The 23,850-nt window shown below is 38.2% G+C and overlaps 1 protein-coding gene across 3 annotated transcripts in view; it reads right to left on the bottom strand.

The window, feature by feature from the left end:
• Positions 1-10,181: 10,181 nt before the first annotated feature.
• Positions 10,182-23,850, bottom strand: part of LOC126252044 (histone lysine acetyltransferase CREBBP-like) — a 38,068-nt gene continuing 24,399 nt past the window's right edge. For 2 of the 3 annotated variants that reach the window (XR_007545822.1, XM_049952839.1), the window contains one exon: positions 10,182-11,594. Coding sequence is in view for 1 of the 3 variants with exons in the window: in XM_049952839.1 (XP_049808796.1) it covers positions 11,575-11,594 (20 nt within the window). In the remaining 2 variants the exon portion in view is untranslated. Of the gene's footprint in view, positions 11,595-18,360; positions 18,535-23,850 lie in introns of all 3 variants that reach the window. The other variant, XR_007545821.1, reaches the window with a different exon arrangement.

Raw genomic sequence — 23,850 nt, 5'->3', positions numbered from 1 at the left:
TAGAGGTTACCTCCCATTATGAACTGTTCTACTGGGCACATACCTACCCAGTGCATGGTGAACTGTACTTTTAAACTTGAGCCAGAGTTCCTCTACATGCTCTTGAACTGAGCTGAAAGTTTCAAATTCCTCATTGAGATATGACACTACTTATTTTTTATGTAGTTTACTGAACCTATGTATCTTTCTGTTTGTTTTAGTTGTCCTTTGTACTTTGGTTATCATTGTTGCTACTATTGCATCATGGCCACTGACACCTGTTTTGGTGTGGACATCCTCAAAGAGGTCAGATCTATTTGTTGCCATTGGATCCAATGTATTTCCATTGTGAGTGGGGTTCCTTACTATCTATTCTAGGTAGTTTTTAGAGAAGGCATTTATTAAGGTTTCATAAGATGTCTTAACACATCCACAGCTAACAAAACTGTAATTGTTGGATGACTGAAGCCTCCAGCGATGATTACAGTATGATTGTGGAATTTGTGAACAATTGAACTGAGGTTCTCTCTCAAGTTTTCAGTTACATCAGATGAGTCTGGTGGGCAATACAAGTATCCAATTAACATTTTACACTCACTCATCCCTTATACTGAGTCTTGCCTGAACAATCTCACATGCAGCTTCAGTTTCTATCTCGGTAGATTTGAGTTTCTTGTCTGGTGTGACAGATAAGTACCTCCATTTCCCATTTGCTTGTTCTTTCAGGTTACACTTAAATTTTCCCCCAAAATCTCACTGCTATTAATTACAGGTTTCAATCAGCTTTTTGTACTGAGTATTATGTAAGCTTCAATGCTTTTCATAAGTTTCAAACTTTGCCACTTCATTGGGAATGCTTCGACATATCTTCTGGTAAACCTTCCGGGATGTAAGGTCGTGGTCCATGAAACTCTTCGGCTCCTAACGTTTCGTCCAGAGCTGCGCTGGACATCTTCAGAGGGGTGTTTCTCCTCCGGTGAGTCTTGCCGACTGACGGGTCGGACGTCTGAGAGCGACTTATATATCGTAGAAAGTGGGCGTGACCAGAGTTACACGTGATATGGTGATATGCAGAGATAATCTTTGTCAGAGATAAAACTTAACTATTGATCGTAATCTCGTCACGGATAAAACTGTCTAGCAATTCTGTAGTGCTACTGTCCAAATATCACTGAGTTTCATGGTCTCTTCTTTCCGATTAGAATTATCCCTATGTTTATATATTTCAATTGCTTCTCTAGAAAGCCGTGGGTAATAGTTCGTCGTCGTAGATAAAATTTTTGTTTCGGAAAACCTCACTTGATGATTTCCTGACTGAAAAGCGTGTTCTGCTACAGCCGATTTATCTGTTTTTCCTAATCGGCAAAGACTTCTGTGTTCTTTTAACCGTGTATCTACGAGGACGAACTATTACCCACGGCTTTGTAGAGAAGCAATTGAAATATATAAACATAGGGATAATTTTAATCGGAAAGAAGAGACCATGAAACTTAGTGATATTTGGACAGTAGCACTACAGAATTGCTAGACAGTTTTATCCGTGACGAGATTACGATCGATAGTTAAGTTTTATCTCTGACAAAGATTATCTCTGCATATCACGTGTAACTCTGGTCACGCCCACTTTCTACGATATATAAGTCGCTCTCAGACGTCCGACCCGTCAGTCGGCAAGACTCACTGAAGGAGAAACACCCCTCTGAAGATGTCCAGCGCAGCTCTGGACGAAACGTTAGGAGCCGAAGAGTTTCATGGACCACGACCTTACATCCTGGAAGGTTTACCAGAAGATATGTCATCCGGTCGTGAAAGCCTTCATACAATGCTTCGACAGTTTATCATTAGGATTTTAATACTCACCTGTGGGAGGCATGTCTTCCGATCTTCCACTGATACTTCTGGGTTTCCTACGGCTATCAATATCTTGATTGGATGGAAAGTCACCTAATCTAAAAAACCCTTGTGTGCACTCGACAGGCAGTCAGCCACCTCAGTAACTGCCTCCAATGTGTAGAGCACATCTAACCAATTTAGGAGGACTCTATAGTTCTCAATCCTATGGCACAAGTCCAGCTCTTACAGAAGTTTCAAAGTCTCTGGTTCAGTGCTTCCACTCAACTCAGAACCAAAGGGCCACTATCAGTTCTGGGGAAATTCTGCAAATTGTGAGCTTCTTTGAAACTCGACACCAAAGCTGGTCTTCACAACCTCCTCTGGCAGTCATTGGAATGACCCAAGAATGACCTCTGAGCCCAGACAACAGGCACCATTTGTCCCAACGTGCACCACAATCTCCAGTCGGTTACATCCCGTTCCCTCAAGGCTGCCAGAATAGCCTCTTCAACATGCTGAATGGGGCCCCCAGGCGCACACTGAGTGCACCTGGTGTTCCTTCCTGTCCCTTGCTGCTAGTTCCCTACGGGGCACGATCATTTGTCATACATTTGAACTGTCAACAATTAATTGACTCTTACCCTTTTGTATTTGCCTCTTCCAGACACTGGACAAAACCAGTTTTCCTAAAACATATCCCCTTTACTGATGCCTTTTAATGCCATAGTGCTGTTTACTATAATTCTCTCTAAACAATCTCTCATAACACTTATCGAAAAGTTTAGAAGATAGATACTGATAGCCCTCTTACCAGCTGTGTTGTTGTTGACTGTCATTTTTGATTAGAATGTGGTAAGATGCTGACTGGTGTCTCGGGAACCAAAATTTTCGATGGTGTCCAGAAAGGATTGGGTAGATTCCAGTCAACTTTCAACACTGCATTGGAGCATGAATTGGTACAACACTTGTAGCTATTGGAGTCACACATATTTGAAATGACTGTGAAGGAGGTGAGAACTTCTAAGAGTAGCCTGGGGAACTACGAATGCTTTTGATGCCCGCAACCATCCCATCTCACCTCTGAACAGCATCTATAGCCTGCTAGATCTGCACCACATGCTGAGACTGTCTTGACAATTTCCTTACTTTATTGCCAGCCATCTGAAGGATGAAATTCATGTACTTATGTCTGGCCTATGTAAATTCATTGCATTTGTGTATCACTGCAAATTTATCAATTTATATGTAATGTTTCATTTAATTTATTTTATTATAGAAAGGCCTATTGATATTGTTGTCAAATTTAAACAGATATGTAAAAGAAATTGCTTAATTAATATCAAAGATCAGACAGGATAGAACTAGAATCCACCTTGGGGTAAAATGACATATTGTGGCATTTTACCCTGACACACAGTATGTCACTGTAACCTGAAACACCTTTGATTCATTTTAGAAATGTTCAACTACTGCATGCTGTAGCATAATCTCATGCCTCTCAAAATATAGCTAAAAATATGCTTTACAATATAACTTATACTTTTCTCTAACATGTAATTAACTACAACACTAATGAATGGATATATGTGAATGAAAGTAAAAACTTGGAGGTTTTGCATTTACAGCACCAAGACAGAAGCTGGCAGCTCATCACTATATTCGTAGGAATGGTGATGGCAATCAACATTTCACACAGCTTTGTGCAGGTGGCGCCACTCAACTAGTTTCGTTTATACCTTGCTATCTCAATTTACCCAGGTATGTCATTATAGCCTGATTTCCCCCACATTATTAATTTTACAGAAATGTGCATTAAATTTTAAGCATTCAGATTTCCTCCCATACTTCACTGTTTCTTGCGTTGGAGTCTTGTATATACTTTTGTTTTATTGCCTTTTTCTTCCTCCAAACACGGGATCAAGCTCAAAACACAAAGGAAGGACGAAACCAGAATCAAGGAATATAGAGTGAAGAATCAGCAGCAAAGACATGAGTCCAGTGAAGGTATAGAAAATAACCTGATTGGTGGCAGTGACCTGAAATTTAATGTGGATAGGAAGAAGATGAGAGACAACAAATAGGACCCTAATACTTGAATTACAATTACACTTGCATTAACAGCAAATGATTTGATTGTGTAATCCTACACCTGTCATCTTTCCCTCCTTTTTTCCCTTTTTTTAACTAGCATTTGATGCAGAAGTTGAACCAGTTTTACCTTAACATGAGGGTAAAAAATAAGAATTAACTCTAGACTAAGTAACCTGCCTGTATCTCATCTCTGAAACACAGATTTTATCAATGTAGTAATGTGCTTCCTTAATAAAGAAAATTTAGCACACAATTATTTGATCAATGAGACAGAGCTTTTAATTAAAATTGGTTTGGCTGAGAGTGGTTAATTTTGTAAATTTAAAATCAACTACTAACAATACCAATGCAAACTGCAGAGTAGCACCAGCTAATGGAACAGAAATACAAACATATCCACACAATTGAGAAAATGTTGCCAGAAGTGCAGCCACTGAGTTTCATGCAGGACAGCCTTCATCCAAGTTAACGTAAACACAGTTCAACTGAATAAACCTTGTGAAAGCAACATATTTTGGTTTTGCTAAATTCAAAGTTAATGAAACAACTCATGATTCATCAAGCTGCGAAACCTGCTAGAGCATACTGCTGAGCAGGGAATATGCATATTATACACAATTACAAACATTTCCATATAAACATGTTTCAAAGAGATATCTGCCTGGTACATTAATCAAAAATGATCACTGATCAATAGCTGAAATTTATTAATTTAATAATGCATTTGTACAACTGACTTATCATACTGAAGAAACCATAATACAATGTGATGTTTAAAGCTTTCCCGGCGTACTGATTGTTCCATAAAAACACAGAATAACAGCCAGATATCAGTAACGTCCTGCCACAATATTTCGGTGCAGAGTCTTCTGGCCATCTTCAGGTGAGTGCCACTGTAGTAGTACTGGCGAGTACGCGCTGAGCTCCACTATTTAAACCTCAGTACGGCTTTAAATAGCGGAGCTCAGCGCATACTCGCCAGTACTACTACAGTGGCACTCACCTGAAGATGGTCAGAAGACTCTGCGCCGAAATATCGTGGCAGAACGTTGCTGATATCCGGCAGTTCTCCCATGTTTTTATGGAACATAATACAATGGTTATCAACCCTCAAAGGATCCACTTGATTTAATCATGAAGAAATCCTGAATTATTTCTCTATATTTTGATGAACAACATAGGAACAACTATTTACGTGGAGATCTTTCACAGAAAGACTTTAACAGTCTGACCACTGATTATATTTAATGATAGCAACAATAAAAGGAACACTTAAAAGAACAACTTGAAAGAAGCAAGTGTTCCAAACAGCACTGAGTTATGGGCATGCACTCTTAAACAAATATACTATTTCACTTTGCAAAATTGTTGCAATACTGAGCAACACAACGTGGAAAGAAATGAATTCACTTAACTGAAATTTAAGCAACCAAACTATAATACAAAACCTGGCACGACTGATCAGTGCAGCTTTTTAGACATCTTTCTGAAATAGGTACAGGTAATAAATATATCAAGGACCAGAATGTTGAAAAAAAAAAGTGATATTTCCGTTAAATCTTACACACAGGACACACTAACAATAGGAGTGTCCAACTTTAATGGCATTATCACTATAAAATCTTTGTAAGTCTTCAAAGAATTTTAATGGCTAAAAGAAGACCTTTTAGAGCATTACAATAGTCTTAAAAATTTAAAGCCACTGAAATTCCCTTTCCAATCAAGTTGGGCATTATACATTATACAATACATGGGTGGAGGGGAGATTATGGCAACAGATGTCCTTACTACCCTACCAATATCTCAAAGTTGTGCCTGCTACAAATATATTTTGTACTACACCTACATTACACTTTAAATTACATCGATTCTGGCAATATAAATAAACAAAAATACAAACATTAAAAATTTGAAATCTCACTTCAATCAGATTGTTGTTATATCGTAAAATACACGAACTGTACATAAATGTATGTATGTATGTATGCATGCATGCAAACATGTGATTTACACCTTTCTCACTGAAAAATCCTCATTATTATACTCACACAACTAACTGAACATAGCAGAGGGGTTACCAAAAATTTTTCAGTGTGTGACTTACCAAGCTCTCTGTAACATATATCCATACACTAAATGTATATTTTAAAAAATCTGTACCAATAACAGTAAATAAAAAAAGAACAAAAAACCTGCAGTGTACAAAACAGGATAGCAATGCCTCCTTCCTCAAAGACATGCAGGAAGTACAGAGGGTATTGGAAACAAGAAATTTCAGATTTCTCTTATAACCAGCAAGTACAGGCAACTGTTTTCAAACAAAACAAACCTTGCAGAAGTAATAATACAAATAACAATAGAAACCAAGTATTCTGCAGCACTTTTAAATACATAGCACTACATACAATAAAAGAAGTAATGTAATAGTGAACACTGACGCAAAATTTCCCATCTCATATCCTCCCACTATACTTCTACATGCAGTTACATACATCTGGGGAGGGGGGGATGGGAATAGTAAAAAAGACAAGCTCTCCAGAAGCTAACAGTCGTCTTCGCGCATTGCTCACAGCACATACATAAGCTGTAATGCAATATACTGTCTTTTTTTTTCGGGTACTTCCAACAGGAAATCCAAGGCAATTTTTGTTGATCTGCTGTTTTAATCCGATTCTTCAAGGAACTAGAAATCAAGGAAAGTGTCTCTAAAATAAATTTTCTAACACGCAACATGCCAGAAACACCTGTGTGATGTTTCTGGCTTTAGCATCCATCATATCTTTTTTATAAATTTAAAGGACAGCAATGCACCAATAAGAAATGTAAATGTTTACCCTCTTAAGTCGAACATCTGCTTGATGAAATAAGTGTTTTAATTATGAAAATGATGGCAATGCACTGGTATAGTAATTCTTGTAAAAAAAATTCTTTTGCAGTGGTTTTTCATAACATGCATCTTTCTAATAGAAATCACACATAATTAAGTGAAATTATAGGTTAGCAGTATACTACTCCACGAGAGCAGAATAACTCAAATTTTATAACTAGTATTAATGCAAAGATGGAATGCCAATAAAGTACAGTTATTAATGACTATTACCAAATCAGGGTAAACAACCATATAGGATGTTCGACTTAAGAGGGTAAACATTTACATTTCTTATTGGTGCATTGCTGTCCTTTAAATTTTTATACAAATATCACATTAACAGGATTGCATGGCTATTGAGACATACTTGTTAATTCATTAAGCTTGCTTATTTCCAAATTGGGCGTTGTCTTCAAGAACACCCCAATTTTTGTAAATCTCAGTAGGAAGAGGATGTGCGATATTTCTGGCTTAACAGCCGTCATTTCTAGCTCCAAGATTCTTTCCTCAGAGGAGCAGAGGTTGTAGCATTATGCATACGACATAATCATTGGTGTGAGGTACCAATAGCTAATAGTATCTTTCATTTGGGAAAGACCACCAGAATTGTAATCCATCAATGTGATTGGCTGATATGTTCAGAGGCTGTGTGCCAAAATGCTAACTTACTTTCATTAATATTTTAATAGCGGTACATTAAACTTAACTTTCTCGAATAGGTATCTCTACATACCAAGCTATCACCTAATTATTTCAAAAGTCAAAATTATATGTAAAACATAACAAAAGCTAAACAAAAAGGCAGATGAAGCTCTTCAGGTGTCTTTGGAGATACACACAGACCAGGCTCCCAAACGAAGTAGCAGCAGCAGTGCTGTCTAATCAGGTAGAGGGTTAATCATGGGGTACAGATGTGTTGTATGGCATTGTCGTCAATTCTTAATTTTGTGCAGGAGTAATGTACCAGAGCATTTTAAAAATCCATAACACCTAATCAATTAATGGTATCACAAGATAAAGTTTGTAAATATATTAATGATGTGTAATTTGTTCAAAAGACAATAGATAAAGTTTGTTACATGCAGTTTCTTGTTTTCTCTTTAAATAAACAATAGTGGCATCCCTGAACAGTAAAAGAACCAGTTATTTATGTTTGGTTCCTTGCTAAAAGCTAATTACAGCCTCAAGACAACAGAGGACATTTCAGAAACTGCAGTTTGGTCAAAATTAACAAAACTCTAAATCATTCCACCCATGGCGATGGAGCCAAGTATAAACCTCACATGTAATGCATTCCCAGAACAAATGGGGTCATTAACATGTAATTTGTGGTAACGCTGAAGACACTGATGATATGAGTCTAATTCTACTGACCATATTATTACTTTACCTGACAAAAGATTGCTGGGTAGAATGTCGTTTGCACTGGGAATTAAGTTGTACATCTACTAGGTCTGTTAAAGAAGTATGTGATCTTTGGCCAGAAAAAAATTGGCTAGCCTGGCGTGCTGGATAGCTAATCACTCTCAAAGTAATTCCCTTGGGACTGCACACACTTCTCCTATAGGTGCCACAACTGTTGGAAGCAAGCCAAAAGACCCTCTTTCGAAATGGAGTTTAACTTGACTGTCATTGCTGCCACAATGTCCTCTAGTCTGAAACTGCATTCCTTTCAATGGCCCCTTGAGTTTGGGGAACAGCCATAAGTTGCTGTATGATGAGAGTAAGGAGCTGGCTGAAGCACAGCAATCTAGTTTTTTCACCAAAAAGTCTGAACTGAGTGCGAGGAATGCGCTGGATCACTGTTGTGACAGTCACCAATTTCCTGTTGCCTACAAGTTTGGTCTCTTGCACCAAACAGCATCAGGTATCACATAGATGGAGGACAAACCTGTAGTACTCTTTGGTTACTGTTTGAGTGCATACTCTTTGTGTACCATACTGCAGAGGTCAAAAAAAGTAGTCAGCATTATTTGGACATTGCTGTGCACTTGGCAGGTGTTCTTTGGTCTTGGTGATGAAGAATATTGCCTCTAACTGGGATTTGCTTTCCAGGTTGTTCCTGTATACCCAGGACTCATCACCTGTGATTATGGTGTTCACAAAGTCTGTGAGACTTCAACATGAAGTCGCTTTTGCTCCATCATCAACAGCTTCAGCAAAAATTTTGCCAACACTCTCTTCATGGCCAAATCTTTGGTCACAATGGAATGCGCCAAAAGAGTGCTGTTACACACCTCTTCCACAGTTTCTGTGATAGTCACACGATGGTCCTGCATCATCACAGTGTTTATTTTGGCAATGACCTGGTCATTTCGGCACGTCAATGGCAACCAGAGTGTAGCTCACTTTCCACCAATCTGCAGCCATCTTTAAACAAGTTGTACCACTCCGTAATCTGTGTGATGCCCACAGTACTGTCACCGAAAGCCATTTGAATCTTCCAAATGACTGTCACCCAGTTTCTGGCAAAATCTGATGCAGTACTGCTGCTCTAGTTGTTCCGTCACTTCCCTTGCAATGAAAAACTGATGTGAGCACTACACACTACCTCACTTAACTGCTGCTTGCCAGTAACTGATGGCATTACAGGTGGTAAAAATTAAACATTGGATACTTTTCTAACAGATCTTATACTGCTCTGAGCTCCAAATCTATTTTTCTTTCTTTATCACTAAACTACACAAATTTTATTTGACTAAAGTCGAACATTATACATGGATACAAGTAGTATTTCACTATTATCACCTTCTTTCCTTTACAAAGGAAAGGGCACGTGCGAAGTACTGCAGCTGGAATTACATTACCTCTCATTTACGAGATCAGCCTGACTGACACAGTTAACATGGATTTGTAATAGCAGAAAACATCCATTTTTTGTTTGTTTGTTCATTTTGTACAATAAGTGTACCAAATTCTATTCATTTTGGTGCACTGAAGTTCATTCTCTTTCATTAATTAAATTTAATTTACTTATAGTTTACTAAGTATAATTTCTTTCCTGCACTTTGAACATAGTTATTTGCTATTGGTTCTGATGTTTAATTGTGTAACATATCTCAGTATCCTAATATTATGCCTTTAATAACTGGGTGCGGGCGTGCGCGCCCACACACACACACACACACACACACACACACACACACACACACACACACTTGCTAAGCCAATAATTCATAGTGTTTACAAAGTTCACAGTGCCTTCCCCTTCCCCTTCGCCTTGCCCTTCCCTTTTTCCACTACACTAATTTAATCACTGACTATTTACAACTGAAATGTCACCACACACAGATGGCACGACAAACATGAAATAGGCAGTACGGTTTTTCCTTCCTCACCTTTGGGATTAGTATGGTTCAAAGACTTAAATAAAATACAGTACGATTATGGAGGGAGGGGTTGGCACAGGTACCACATATTGCACATTTTTATTTATACACAGACACTACATACAGGACACAGTAGATATTAGGATGCAGTTGGTAGTTCTCTATCTTTATACACTAATACAATGCACCACATGGGAGCTGTACATATGAATACTTCTCACTACACACTTCACATTTCCTGTGCAACTGGGATTTGACACATTTCCCACCTGTCAAAAAGCTTGCCATGTACTTGCAAACTTTCATGAAAGTACATGTTGTTTTTATCATATGAAAAACGGACACAACAAAATTTACATACATCTTATGGCATTGGTATTATTATGATGGTTCCACAAACTTATTAAGCTTTTCCTGAAGAGTCGTTGGCAGTACTTCATTGAGTCACTTGGATCTTGAGCATTTGCACCAGGAAGGGTGGTGCGAGACAGGTCCATGTCTATGTGTAAGCATTGTTTCTCCCCCCATTAGTTCATGAACTGGCGAGTGTTGACTGTGAATGATGCTGGTGTGTATGGGGGGGGGGGGGGGGGGGCACAATGAGGAGATGGCACTGGATGATTTCAAGGTGATGGCGCTGACTGCAGCCTAGGTTTTGAGTGGCGGGAAGTAATCAGTGGAGAGAGGATTCCACAGCCTGCATCAACTTCGGAGCTCCACCTGGTGGGCCCATAACACCCTATGGTGATGGAGCAGGTGGAAGTGTGTGTTTCAGAGGAGGATGCTGCTGCTGCTGATACTTTGCCGGATGTTGTTCAGGAACTGTGGGAAAACAGGCACATGCATAAGCACCAGCCAAATGCTGCTACCAAAGTCTCCACTGCTGTTGTCCATTATCAAGAGATGAAGGTTGAAAAAATGACTAATGTCTCTGCAGGGCCAATAACTACGGCTGCTGCTGCTGCTGCTCTTGCTTGTATCAATGATGTAGTGTGGCCAGCGTCATTTGAAACAGAATCATGGCTCGCATCCACTGCTATCTACTTGCAGCTGCTACCTGCTGCTGCTGGTGAAATTTAGCTGCTGCTGCAGCGGCTGAATATTAGCTGCTGTTGCTCTCCTGTTGAGAGAACACCAGTATTTGCCCCAGTAACTGCTACCTGCTGCTGAGCAGCTGCAGCTTGTGCCACAGCAACTTGTTGCTACGGCAGGTTTTGGGATGCCTGCTGCTGTTTAATAAATGCTGCCACCAGCATTAGATTGCTTTTGAGAATCTGGAGGACCTGTTGCTGTTGTTATGGAGTGTTTGGTGACTTTTTTGCAGTAGTTGCTGGAGGGTCTACTTTTGTAACCTGTATCCAGGCCCCTAGCTGCACAATGTGTTGTCACATCAAGAGCACTGTGAATTCCTAGTGCCCTTCTACACCAAGAGCAGCCAATTGGGGTACCTGAGGTGTGACTTTAACAACTGCCTCAATCCTCGATCTGCATATCTGAAAATCAAGTAAGCATTTTTCAATTCACTGTCTTAATTAACATCTAGTTTCAAGAAAACAAAACTCACTTTTTTTGCAATTTTCTCTCAGTTTCATGGACATCTGGGTCTTCAGTATATATGTCACTGAATGAATACAAACTTTCTGCTGTGTTATGGTCCACAGTGTACAAATAAATAGTGGAATGTATTAGGTCATCGTGACAAGTAACAATGGAAATTAGATTACTATTGTAGCTATTTTTCATAATAATACAGGATGGCCAAAATAGAACAGGTCTGGATACATATTTTTAAGTGTGAAACAAAATAAGTCGCCCTATTTACTGAAAATGATAAATTTGTTCTGTTCAATGAACTATAAATTACACTGTTCTACAAAAAAAACCTTTTTTTCTATTTCTGATAAAAAATATTGTGATCCTAGTTGTATTTTGAGTGCTGAATTGAAAACTGTTTTTGGTTTTTTTTTTCTGTCGGGGATAGTTTATGAGTAATCGCAATTTTATTTCTCTTTTCAGTTTCTGATATAGTGCAGCAAACGTGAGGTGAAATTCGACAAACAAATGCACATCTTTATGATGTTATAAGTTCATCACATTAATGGAGGGTGGGATCTAACATATAACACAGTAACCTTTGTGTATTCACTTTGAAGCATTTATTTGACATTAGAAATTACAGAAAATTGACAAACAATGAGCCACTGCCTTGTAATGCACATCACTTTTTTCTCTTGTATCGTGAATCTTTCTTCTCTCGAATGATATTCCAGCAATAATCTGCTAACATAGAAGGTACCCACTTCCCTTCATAGCGCCTTTCTATGGTAGAAATGTCTTTATGGAATCTTTCCCCATGTTCATCCGATACGTCACTACAACTCTCTGTGAAGTAGTCCAGATGAGAATCCATCATATGTACCTTCAAAGACATATTGTACCCCAAATCCTGATATTCTTTGATCATATCCTTCACCATTGCTTTGTAGTTAGTAGTTCTTCTTCTTCCGAGGAAGTTTTGCGACACCATCTTGAAACAGTCCCATGCGGTTTTTTCTTTATCAGTTAAACATACTTCAAAATTTGCATCTTTCTGCAGCTCCCTGATTTGTGGGCCCACAAATACACCTTCCTTTATTTTTGCAGCTGAAAGACAGGGGAATTTGGTAGCTAGATATGCAAACCCACATCCTGTTGGATCCATGGCCTTCACGAATTGTTTCATCAAGTTTGATGTGAAGCGGTGGAAGTAGTATATACTCAGGGGCTACCAAACTTTCACGTTGTACATTGTTTTCGCCAACTTTCCATCTTCACCTAGGTCATTTCTTTTTCACGAAGTGAGAATTTCGGTCTCGACTATCCCACTCGCAAAGAAAACAGGCATACTTTGTGTAGCCTTGTTGCATTCCCAGTACCATAGCAATTACCTTGAAATCTGCACATATTTTCCATTTGTGTTCATTGTATTTTAATGAATTTAGCATCCTTTGTGCGAATTCGTAATTCTCTCTTGTCAAACTAGCGTAAGCTACTGGAACAGAGGGTATTTTATTTCCGTTATGGAGCAAAACACCCTTCAGACTTATTTTCGATGCATCTATGAAAAGTCTCCACTCCTGTGAAATATAAGTGAAGTTCAGCACTTTCATCAGGCCAGAAACGTCATTGCAAAATGTCAGTGCTTCGTCAGTTGAAAAATAAGAAATAAAGGCATGTTCTCTGTGCCTGAACACTGATTTTAGTACTTTGGTGCAGTAGATTATACTCTTGTAATCTTGAACCAAGCAGCTGCGCCTTTTGTTTACTTAGTCCTAGATCACATACTAAATCATTTAAATCTGCCTGTGTTAACAAATGTGGCGATGACTCACTTGTGTAGTGATATAAAGAATCATCATCTGTGATTTCTTCAGTACTACTTATTTCACTGTCACTCAGAATTTGACCTCAAGCTCTTGAAGGTACTGGAAGGTTGTCGGAATGCTGCACTGGCATTCTCGCTGAAGGCAGATCTGGGTAAACAATGTGCCTCTTCGACTTTTTGTTTGTAAAACCCTGAATTTTTGTTAGACAGTAATAACAATCAGTAACATGGTCCTTAGGCTCCCTCCACACCATGGGAACAGCAAACAACGCCACATTCTTTCCACCACTGAATTAGTTTGCAGTAACATGTAGCACAACAGAAATGTGGTGCCCATTCTTTATCTTGGTCTCCTACCTCTACTCCAAAGTAATGTTTGTATGCTTTCTTTATGACGGAAGAAATTTTCTTCCTATTTCTGGCAAAAGTGAACTTCCCACAGATGTAGCAGAAGTTGTCCGGTTTATATCGACATCCACGACGACGTGGCATTTCTGCACATTTAAAAATACCACTTTGGTAATACACCTGTATTAAATTAATAGTAGGGAACTAGAGGAACGCTGATGTGTAAAAACAAGCAGTCGTTTTAACTTCAGCACCAGGCTCAATCAGTTTACACATAGGAACTAAAAAATTCAACCGTGATCGGAAATATGACAGACAGTTACTTGTCAGCCAAAAAAAACCCACTCGTTAAGACTGACACAAGTTGCGGCTAACACCACTGTTGTAAACTCGATGCACCTGCCCCTAGGAGGCTTGAAGCTTTACTGCCGAGGCAGCGACCGGCTGTCGCCGTTCAAGTTAATGAGATGTTTCAGGTGGTCTTAATGACATAGGTGTGGCAAGGGATAACCTAATGATGTCTGATTCTTCCCACCTGCTGTTGCACAAGAAATTATCACGTTCTATCACTACTGGATGCGGCAACATACCCATATCTCTTTATAACGTCTCTGTGTTTGCCATGAATTGTGAATATATATATATATATATATATATATATATATATATATATATATATATATATATATATATATATATACATACAGATTACATAAAAAGTATCCCTGACAACAATATTTTGTTTACATATTTGAATTTCCCACGGTAAAATGGTCTAGAAGCACATACTTTAATATCAGAAATAGAACCCATGTCGAACAGTGTTATCAGTGACAATAGTGCTGCACTGTGTGCAATTTAAAAGTCTGAGAAACACACTTACCTCTGCCTTAGGAATGGCAGTAATAGTGTTTTTTATGTTCTCTTGCAGTTCTTCCAGTGGATAGGGATTATTTGAGAATATCTGGTTCTTCTACTTGCACCATAAGTAAGAATAACAGGGAGAGAGGTCAAGTTTTCTGAGTGTCCCCTCTTCACTGAACACATGAATTACATCTAATAAAACAAATAACAGAAAATATGTTGCAATTTATCTGTAGATTAATTTCCACTGCTTCTACATCCTTACAGGCATTGCCCGAGTTCTATGTGACACAAAAATTGTATAGATGAGAACAAAAGCAAGAAACAATAGAATCCAAGAACTGATTGGGAGGGGGGGTTTGTGGCATTGAACAAACATCTTACAAAAAGTTTCCCAAAGCTTGGTTAGATTATTATTTAAGTAAAGTAATAATAATAATAATAATAATAATGTGATTACCATCTTGAGCTGTCGGCAAAACTTTTTACTTAACAACCAGTTTCAGTCAATTGACTATCATCTCTTCTTTAAAATTATTTACAGAATCTTATTAGCCAAATATAAATCACTGACTTCAGATCATAGGACCATAAACTTGCCATCGTTATCATATCTTAATAAAAATTACATCATCACTATATAAAATGTGCAAGTTGTGCATTGTTTCATGTTACATCAGCATGAGGAGTTACATGTTAGCAGCATAAGCAGTTTCAGTGTACATTAGGTCTGTCGAGCAATTCATCTCCAGATTCAAAGCTAAGGAATAAGCATCCAGATATCCTGCTTTTATTTGTAACATCAGCGATCACACTAACTGAGACTCACGACTGCTGTGTTTACACACACACACACACACACACACACACACACACACACACACACACACACGCGCGCGCACACAAGTGGCTGCCAGTGCAGGTACACGGATTAGGCAGCCCCAAGGGCAGGCTTGACACGGCCAGCCACATGCGCTGGTTCAGCACTCAAATAGTTAATACTATGAATCGATGCGTAATTCCATTCATAGCTAAAGCAGGATATCTGGATGCTTATTCCTCAGTTTTGAATCTGGAGATGAATTGCTCGACAGACCTAATGTACACTGAAACTGCTTATGCTGCTAACATGTAACTCCCCATCAAAGACTTACTTTCATTTGCAATTAGTTCTTGAGAATCGTCATAAGGTCTCAGTATACATCTGTGTTTTATTTGGCATACTGATAATTAAGTACCAGAGTTTTGTATGCAACTTATGATGTAAATGCTGTAGAATCCAGAACGACCAAACGTTGACGTTCTTCTGTACTAGCGCAATAATTCGCCTACAAACAACCTTCGAGGGAAGTGTCTGGATGCCGCGACACACTTTTGAAGCTAATCACTATATTTTGAGAGCATTAACCCAATAAATTATCCCCAAGGAAACTTCAAAATCAAAAATTCAACATTTCTGAATTCTTTTTATATGGGACGCAACTGTTATTGTACAGTAGAAATAAACAATGATTTATAACTTTTTTTTAAGAATTAGATAAGGAAATACAAGTTTATAAACTACCTAATTAAACATCACCTGTAATTCCAAATGACCTTTTGTGCTTCAGAAACAGGCAAGTGTGTGCAACTGACCACTGAGAGCCGAGACGCCCTTTCCAAGTGTAGGCCTAGAATTTTTTCACAAATTTAGTGTCCTCGAAAAATAGGACAGCAATCCGTTACTGAATATTACAAGAAAATTGTAGCCTGGGTTGTGGTAAAAGATATTTATTTAAGCGGTGACTAGCTTCGGGTGAAGCCCATTTTCAAACAACCATATCAAAAAGGAATGTGACGAACACATTATAGCTGTTACTAAAACCATAGAATATCGATAGCTATCCATCTTCTATGGTTTCATTAACAGCTATAATGTGGTTGTCACAGTCTTTGTTTTACATGGCGCTTTGAAAATGACTTTGCCCGAAACTAGCTGCCACTTAAATAAATACCTTTTACCGCAACCCAGTCTACAATTTTGTAGTAATTATAACGCTAGAATTTTTTGTTTACTTGGTGATATTTGCACTAAGTTTAAGGTTTAACTTCTACCAAGAAGTTATGAAAGAATCCATAAATTTGTAGTAAGTTTTTATTTTTGCACCTTCTGTACGAACATTTGAAGCATCCAGTCTGTGTTTCTCAGCACAGACTGGATGTTTCACATGTTTGTACATAAGTCAGCAAAGTAATTCATCTGGAGAGGCTCTTCAAGCTCAGATAATATGGAGACTTTTTTTTCTCCTTTCTCATCTGGGCTTTGGACCGGCAATGGCGACGTTAAAATTTAAAAAAAAAAAAAAAAAAATTTATAAATTATTTTTATTTTTTTAAATTTTTAAGTATTTTTTTCCAGAAGTAAGGGCTTCATTTCATCTTCCATCTGTAGCAACTTGGCTAAAAGTTCTTCTTTGTGTGGTATGTTTCAAAACACGAGTCAACGCATAAAGGCACATTGCTGTTTTGCATTCACATTCCGTTTCTCGAAGCCAAAAACCAATGAAGCTATACATTTCCTCAAACCTATATCTTTCCAGGTGGATAGTCAAGAACGAACTGATTCCAATGCATTTGCAATGATGAAAGTGAAAAATCGGTTCATTTCAAGTGCTATAAATTTCAACAGATCTTCTGACAGAAATAGGATGAAAAAGGATAGAATGCTTGAATCAGGCGCTAGTTGGCAATTATGTCCTGAAGATGAGTCATCAAATGCATGAAGTGCTGGACTGAAATCACGTTTTTGCCAATCAAATTTCTCATTCCCACTATGGTGTGGCCTCTTACGGATCAATTTGTCTTCACTTTCAGAATCTGAAAAAGGACTGTCCTGGCGAGCTTTACTAGGTGAAGTATGTGGAGGTGTATTACTATGAGATTCTTCTGATGAATCATCATCGTTACTACTTTCATTGAAGATGCCACACTCACTGTCACTCCTTGTCAGTATCTCCAATATCTCTTGGTCAGTGCAATAACACCGATGTGCCATTTGTCTGTGGAACTCAAAAGTGACAGAACTCTAAAAATCCTGATGAAATGGCAGATAGCTAAACGACACCACAGAAACAGAATAATCCCACCCTACATTTCTTTTTTCTGTTGTGTCATCTTATTATATGACATCAATATTTTTTATGAATCATGAAATACAAATGGAATTAACTGCAGAAGAAATAAAGACTTCAAATTTTATTAACATGGTTAACACTTTCCAGAAAACTGATACCAGTAGTTCTCGTTCGTCTCCAAGTAGTTCATGACTAATTTGGTTGTTGAGGCCATCAAGATGTCAACTAATTAATGAAATGACATCAGAGTGTGCATGAAATCTGGATAGCTCGCAGAAGAAACCTATAATCAGTTTCCAGAGAAAGTTTTGCCATGTTACATACAGTATTGATTTGAGGGGATGGATAAAACAGTCCCTCATTATACGATGGGCTGTCTGTCAATGAAATCTCAATACTGACATTTTCATTGAAATCAAATCCACCAAAGTGTATGCCTTCCTGTCAAGTCTATGAGGTATACTTTTACTGACTGATGAAGAATTACTTTCATCAATTACAGAAGTGCCCTAGTATCATCGGACAGTTAAGGGATTTCACATATACAAGAAATACAGTTAAAACACACACCTTGTTCCATAATCAACTGCATGCCCCAGCTTTCGAGGAAATGGTTCCATTTGTGTTGTTTTCCATGACATTATCACAAGATCGCAAAGTTGTTTTCCTAATGATGTTCACCACTTTGCTCGCAGAGCTCCAAATTTGTATGCTTCCAGTTTTCTTTATGAATGCTCTGGTTTTCTTGAAGCATGAAAGTAAAATACAAAGCAAAAATTGAAATACTAGAACTTATATGTTTTTCATTTTCAATTACTATTAACTGTGTACAATTTGTGATGGTACAATCTACTTGTAATAAGATTTAAAATGGTAATTTCATTTGTCAGTAATTCCACTGTATTTTACTATGTCACAAAAAATAGAGACATGAGTTATCTCCATGACAAAAGAAAAACAAAATATAAGATGGGATCTGAGCAAGAGGGCCGAAATTTCAAAATTATGCTCTCTTAACCACTGCACTACCAACTCTATTGGTTTTACAATGCACGAGCGGATGATGAAAGTCTGACAGATATTTTCTTAAAAAACTACTGAGTGTTGGCGCCTAATCAGAAGTAACTGTCCCTTTATTTTCATCCTCCTTTCACCAAGAAAGTTCCAACAGTATCAGGCAGCTACCTATGGTGAGTTCACCTTGTAAGTATCTACAGCCAGGTAACTCTTCTGTTGTGGCGATGATAAATTATGCATACAAACCACTTTCATGAATTAGTCTGTCTATTTGTGAAAACAGTATCAAAATACCTAGAGCAATTCCCAAGATTAGCCTTCTCATACATACAGAAAAGTGTGACAGGAATGCAATCATGCACACACACAGGGTAAATCACAATTCCTATTAAATACTTATAGGGGTTGTAGAGATGACTTCGTAGATAAGGTTTTGATAAGGAATCAATGTTTAAAATGTATAGTTTGGGCATAAAGGAAGTTTTAAGACTGAATCACCTCCCACTTCATGGCCTTCATGGCCCAGTACATAAATTTTTAATGATACAGCTGCACAGCGCATGCCTCAAGGATGTTTTATGGATTGCCTCAGTCCATCACATGCCATTTTCGGCCAACTACAACAATGGCTGCACGAAACTGGTATATTTGCAACTACAATGGTTCACTGTGGTGCTCCACACATGAAAACCAGTGTTTTAGGACTACTGTGTGTGTGTGTGTGTGTGTGTGTGTGTGTGTGTGTGTGTGTGTGCGCGCGCGCATGTGTGCGTGTTTTGTAGTGCCCCCAGAATTTTACGAAAGTCTGGAGTCACTTGTGTTCCAGCCGCTTTGAACACATGTTATTTTGTAGTGGGTTGTAGCATAAACAGATACACACTGCCGCAGAATGTTATTTGTGCAGGCTAACCGAGAAAGAAGAGCAAAACCGGGCCAACAAGTAACGCGCTCGGTTGCAGCAGAGAGAAAAGAAAAACTTCCGGCCCAGAATTCCGTGGACAAAAAAGAAAAAAAAAAAAGATTATTATTGATAGTGACTTGGTCTCGAGCAGACGGACATGTATATTAGTATTGTATCATTGAGAAAAAATGTTATTTAATTTGGTTGAATTCAGTCGTGTGCGAATGCCCTAAGAAAGTGTGGGCTTACTGTTTAACGTGGCAGTGAAATGGTGTATTGAATTTTGAATATGTTAACAGCAACTGAATTTTAAGAGTGTCTATTTGGACTAGATAATAGGATTTTGGAATAGTAGATGAATTTTCACCTTCTTCAAAATACAGAATCTTCGGAGAAGAGTTTGATGCAAGACGCCGGAGCTGCGGGGAAGCTAAGCCTGTATTTGGCATTCAAGTAAGTTCACACTGATAGTCTAAGGAGCGCGGCTCTAAGTTTTAGAGAAGATACAACGGGGCACCGCAGTGTGTAAACATGCATTGTAAAAATACCTCGTGCAATGAATAGATGCCACCTGGAGCAGCTCCTGGAGAGCACACAAATCACAGTTCACCGCTCCACTGTGTATGTACTGTGAAGTGGGCAATTTTAAAGTGATCTGATCTTCAAACATATTTTACTTCCAAGTGGTTCATTTCCAGTCATGGGTTCCTTGTCAAAACTTTAACTACTAAGTCTCCTACAACTCCTAATACTCCAGTCAACAAACAAAATTTTGGGAAAAAATTTGTGTAGTCACCTTTTTGTACCGTGGTAGGAAGGAGTGTCATGAATAACATACCGAAAACCGCTGGTATGTGAGTGTTGGGATGAAGACAACACGTAAATTTCAATTTTGATGTCCATCTTCAAATTTCGAAAACCGCTGCTTCTCACAAAAGTGTTTCGCAATACAAAATTGAACTACATTAAATTTCCTACAAAAACGGTCTTATACATTTTTTCCTCTAGGACTACTAATTTTCACAGTGCAGGGTGAGGGAAAACTGCACATTATTAAAGGTGGTGTTGCAACGGCATAAAATTCACGTTCAGTGTTAAATGAATTGCATTAAGAACATACGTTAAATGTGTGTTATCACACTAAGTGCAGCACAGCCATATTAAGGGATAAACTGTGTTTTTGGGGGGTGTAATATCATGGAATGGATGGGTATGGAGGTTAGAAGCCCGAAGGGAGGCATGTGATCAGATTGTGGTCATTCAATTCCCTCCTCCACAGGTTTTTAAACTGAAGAGTGAGCAGACAATTTGCTACTATTTCTACCACACTATGTCATAAAAAGCAGCTAAATATGTTTCATGAAGTTATACCAAGCCATCCACAAATCGCCTTATGAATTACTGAAGATCCAATGTACAGATACAGGATGTGTAGTTATCGCACAGTGTGCTAACACTGCATGGAATACAGATCTGGGTTAATGTGAATAAAGTGCATATGGATAGGATCCACATACACCTCTGCACACTGTTTTACACTGTTAGGGGGCAACTGATTCTTAGTCATCCTGTACGACAGCCATAGGTAGTGTTCTGGGAAAGGCAACTGTCTCCACTATAAGGGCTGCTCACAAATGCTGAGTTATCTGTCTGTATGTGTGATGCACATCTGACATAGATTTTAAATGGACAATTTTTCTGTTAAGTAAGCCTTATGGCTATGCCATAAGCACTTACTTGAATCATTTTACTGTTCCCTAGCCCTTATGGCTTCACTTCTCTTTTCACGAAATATGTAATGTGTCATTACTTCTTATGAGAAACACATGTTTATATCTGTCAAAATGTAGGTAAAGGTTTGAATAAACTTTTGGTGTGCAACTGGTTGGCTGTACAATTCCCATTGCATCCAGGCAAATTTCAGTTGGATGTGGTGCTACTACCCTTTCCCCCATAACTATTTACAAGAGTTGGACAAAAATTGGAAACTTATTGCCCAAACTGCCCATTAATGAGGCAAAAATATTCTTTTAGAATGGGAAGAGTTACCCCAAAATATAATACCATGCAACATAAGTGAATGAAAATATGCAAAGTAGACTACTTTACATGTCAAACGATCACTCACTTCAGATACCATTCTAACAGCAAAAATGGCAGCATTGAGTCTTTGAACAAGATCCTGAACGTGGGCTTTCCACAACAGTTTACTATATATCTGAACATCTAGAAATTTAAACTGTTCATTTTCGCTAATCATATGTCCATTCTGTGAAATTAAAATGCCAGGTTTTGTTGAATTGTGTGTTACAAACAGCAAAAACTGAGGCTTATTGTGATTTAGCATTAGTTTATTTTCTACAAGCCATGAACTTACGTCATGAACTGCACTATTTGAAACCGACCAATGATGGACACAACATCCTTTACTACTACACTAGTGTCATCATCAGCAAACAGAAATATTTTAGAGTTACCTGTAATTCCAGAGGGCACATCATTTATATAAATAAGGAACAAGAGTGGCCACAACACTGATCCCTTGCGCACCCCTCATTTGACTGTTTCCTACTCAGACCCCACATCATAGCCATTCTCAACATTGTTAATAATGACCTTTTGCTGTCTATTGCTAAAGTAAGAGGTGAACCAAATGTGAGCCACTTCCTGTATTCCGTAATGGTCTAACTTTTAGAGCGATATTTTGTGATCAACACAATCAAACGCCTTAGTTAAATAAATAAAAAAAAAGCCTAGAATTCGAAACCTTTTGTTTAACCCACCCAGTACCTCACAGAGAAAAGAGATTATAGCATTTTCGGTTGTTAAACGACTTCTAAAGCCGAACTGTGCATTCGATAGCAAATTATGTGATATAAAATTATCAATTATCCTTAGATACACAGCATTTTCAATAACTTCAGCAAACACTCATGCCGTAGAAATAGGTCTAAAATTGTCTACATTATCCCTTCCTCCCTTTTTATAAAGCGACTTTACTACTGAGCAATCATTCAGGAAACTGACCATTCCTAAATAAATAATTACAAATATGGCTAAATATAGGGTTAACATGTGTAGCACAGTACTTTAATATTCTGCTAGGCACTCCATCGTATACATAAGAGTTCTTAGTCTTCAGTGATATAATTATTGACTCAATCTCCCCCTTGTCTGTACCTCGGAAAGGCATTTGCCAAGAGAGTTACAGATTCCCTACAAAAACTAGATTTTTATTTAATTCACCAGCAAAGCTCAGAAAATTACTGTCAAATATTGTACATATATCTGATTTATCAGTAAAAGAAATATTTTTACTAGGAACTGACTTTATATCAACAACCTTGTGCTGCTGACCAGGCACTTCCTTCACAACTGACTGTATGGTTTTAATTTTATCCTGTGAATTAGCTTTTCTATTTGCATACCACATACTCTTTGCCTTCGTAATAATATTTTTAAGCACCTTACAATACTGTTTGTAATGGGCTACTGTAGCTTGACTGTGACTACTTCTAACATTTTTATGTAAATCCCACTTTGTTCTACATGATATCCTTTATTCCACTAGTCAGCCACTCAGTCTGCCCTTTACTGCTAGTATCCTGTTTAGAACAGTGTAATGGAAAGCATCTCTCAAAGAGCATGATAAATGTGTTAAGGAAAGCATTACATTTGGCATCTATGTTATCGGTACTCCCCGTCTATAAGTCGTTCTTTTACCACCATGATTGTGCGCTTGTTTCAACACTTCTTCCGAGTGACTCCGGTACTACGAAGCGTAGTCCGCACTTCGTCTTCCTGCAAAGCAACCCACCCTGCATTTCAAACTGCGGTTGCGTTCGGAACAATTGACACTCTCTGTCAGTGGCTTGCGCCTTTATCCACTCCTTCTCACTTATGCCCGCAACTTGTACAGCTGCCACTTTTCTACTGAGCGCATCTGCATTCGTATGTTTTACCCCTGGTTTGTGAATTACCTCTTAGTCAAATTCACTTAGTCTCAGTGCCCATCTCGTTAAACGACACTAAGGATCTTTCAACCCAAACAACCACTTCAATGCTGCGTGATCTGTAATCACCTTGAACTTACACCCATATAAATAACAGCGAAAATATGAGATACCGTAAATCACTGCTAA

This window comes from Schistocerca nitens, chromosome 4 (assembly GCF_023898315.1).
Source record: "Schistocerca nitens isolate TAMUIC-IGC-003100 chromosome 4, iqSchNite1.1, whole genome shotgun sequence".
NCBI classification, from domain to species: Eukaryota; Metazoa; Arthropoda; class Insecta; order Orthoptera; family Acrididae; genus Schistocerca; species Schistocerca nitens.
The sequence above is the reverse complement of the archived record's forward strand: the minus strand, read 5'-3'. Positions and strand labels throughout refer to the sequence as shown.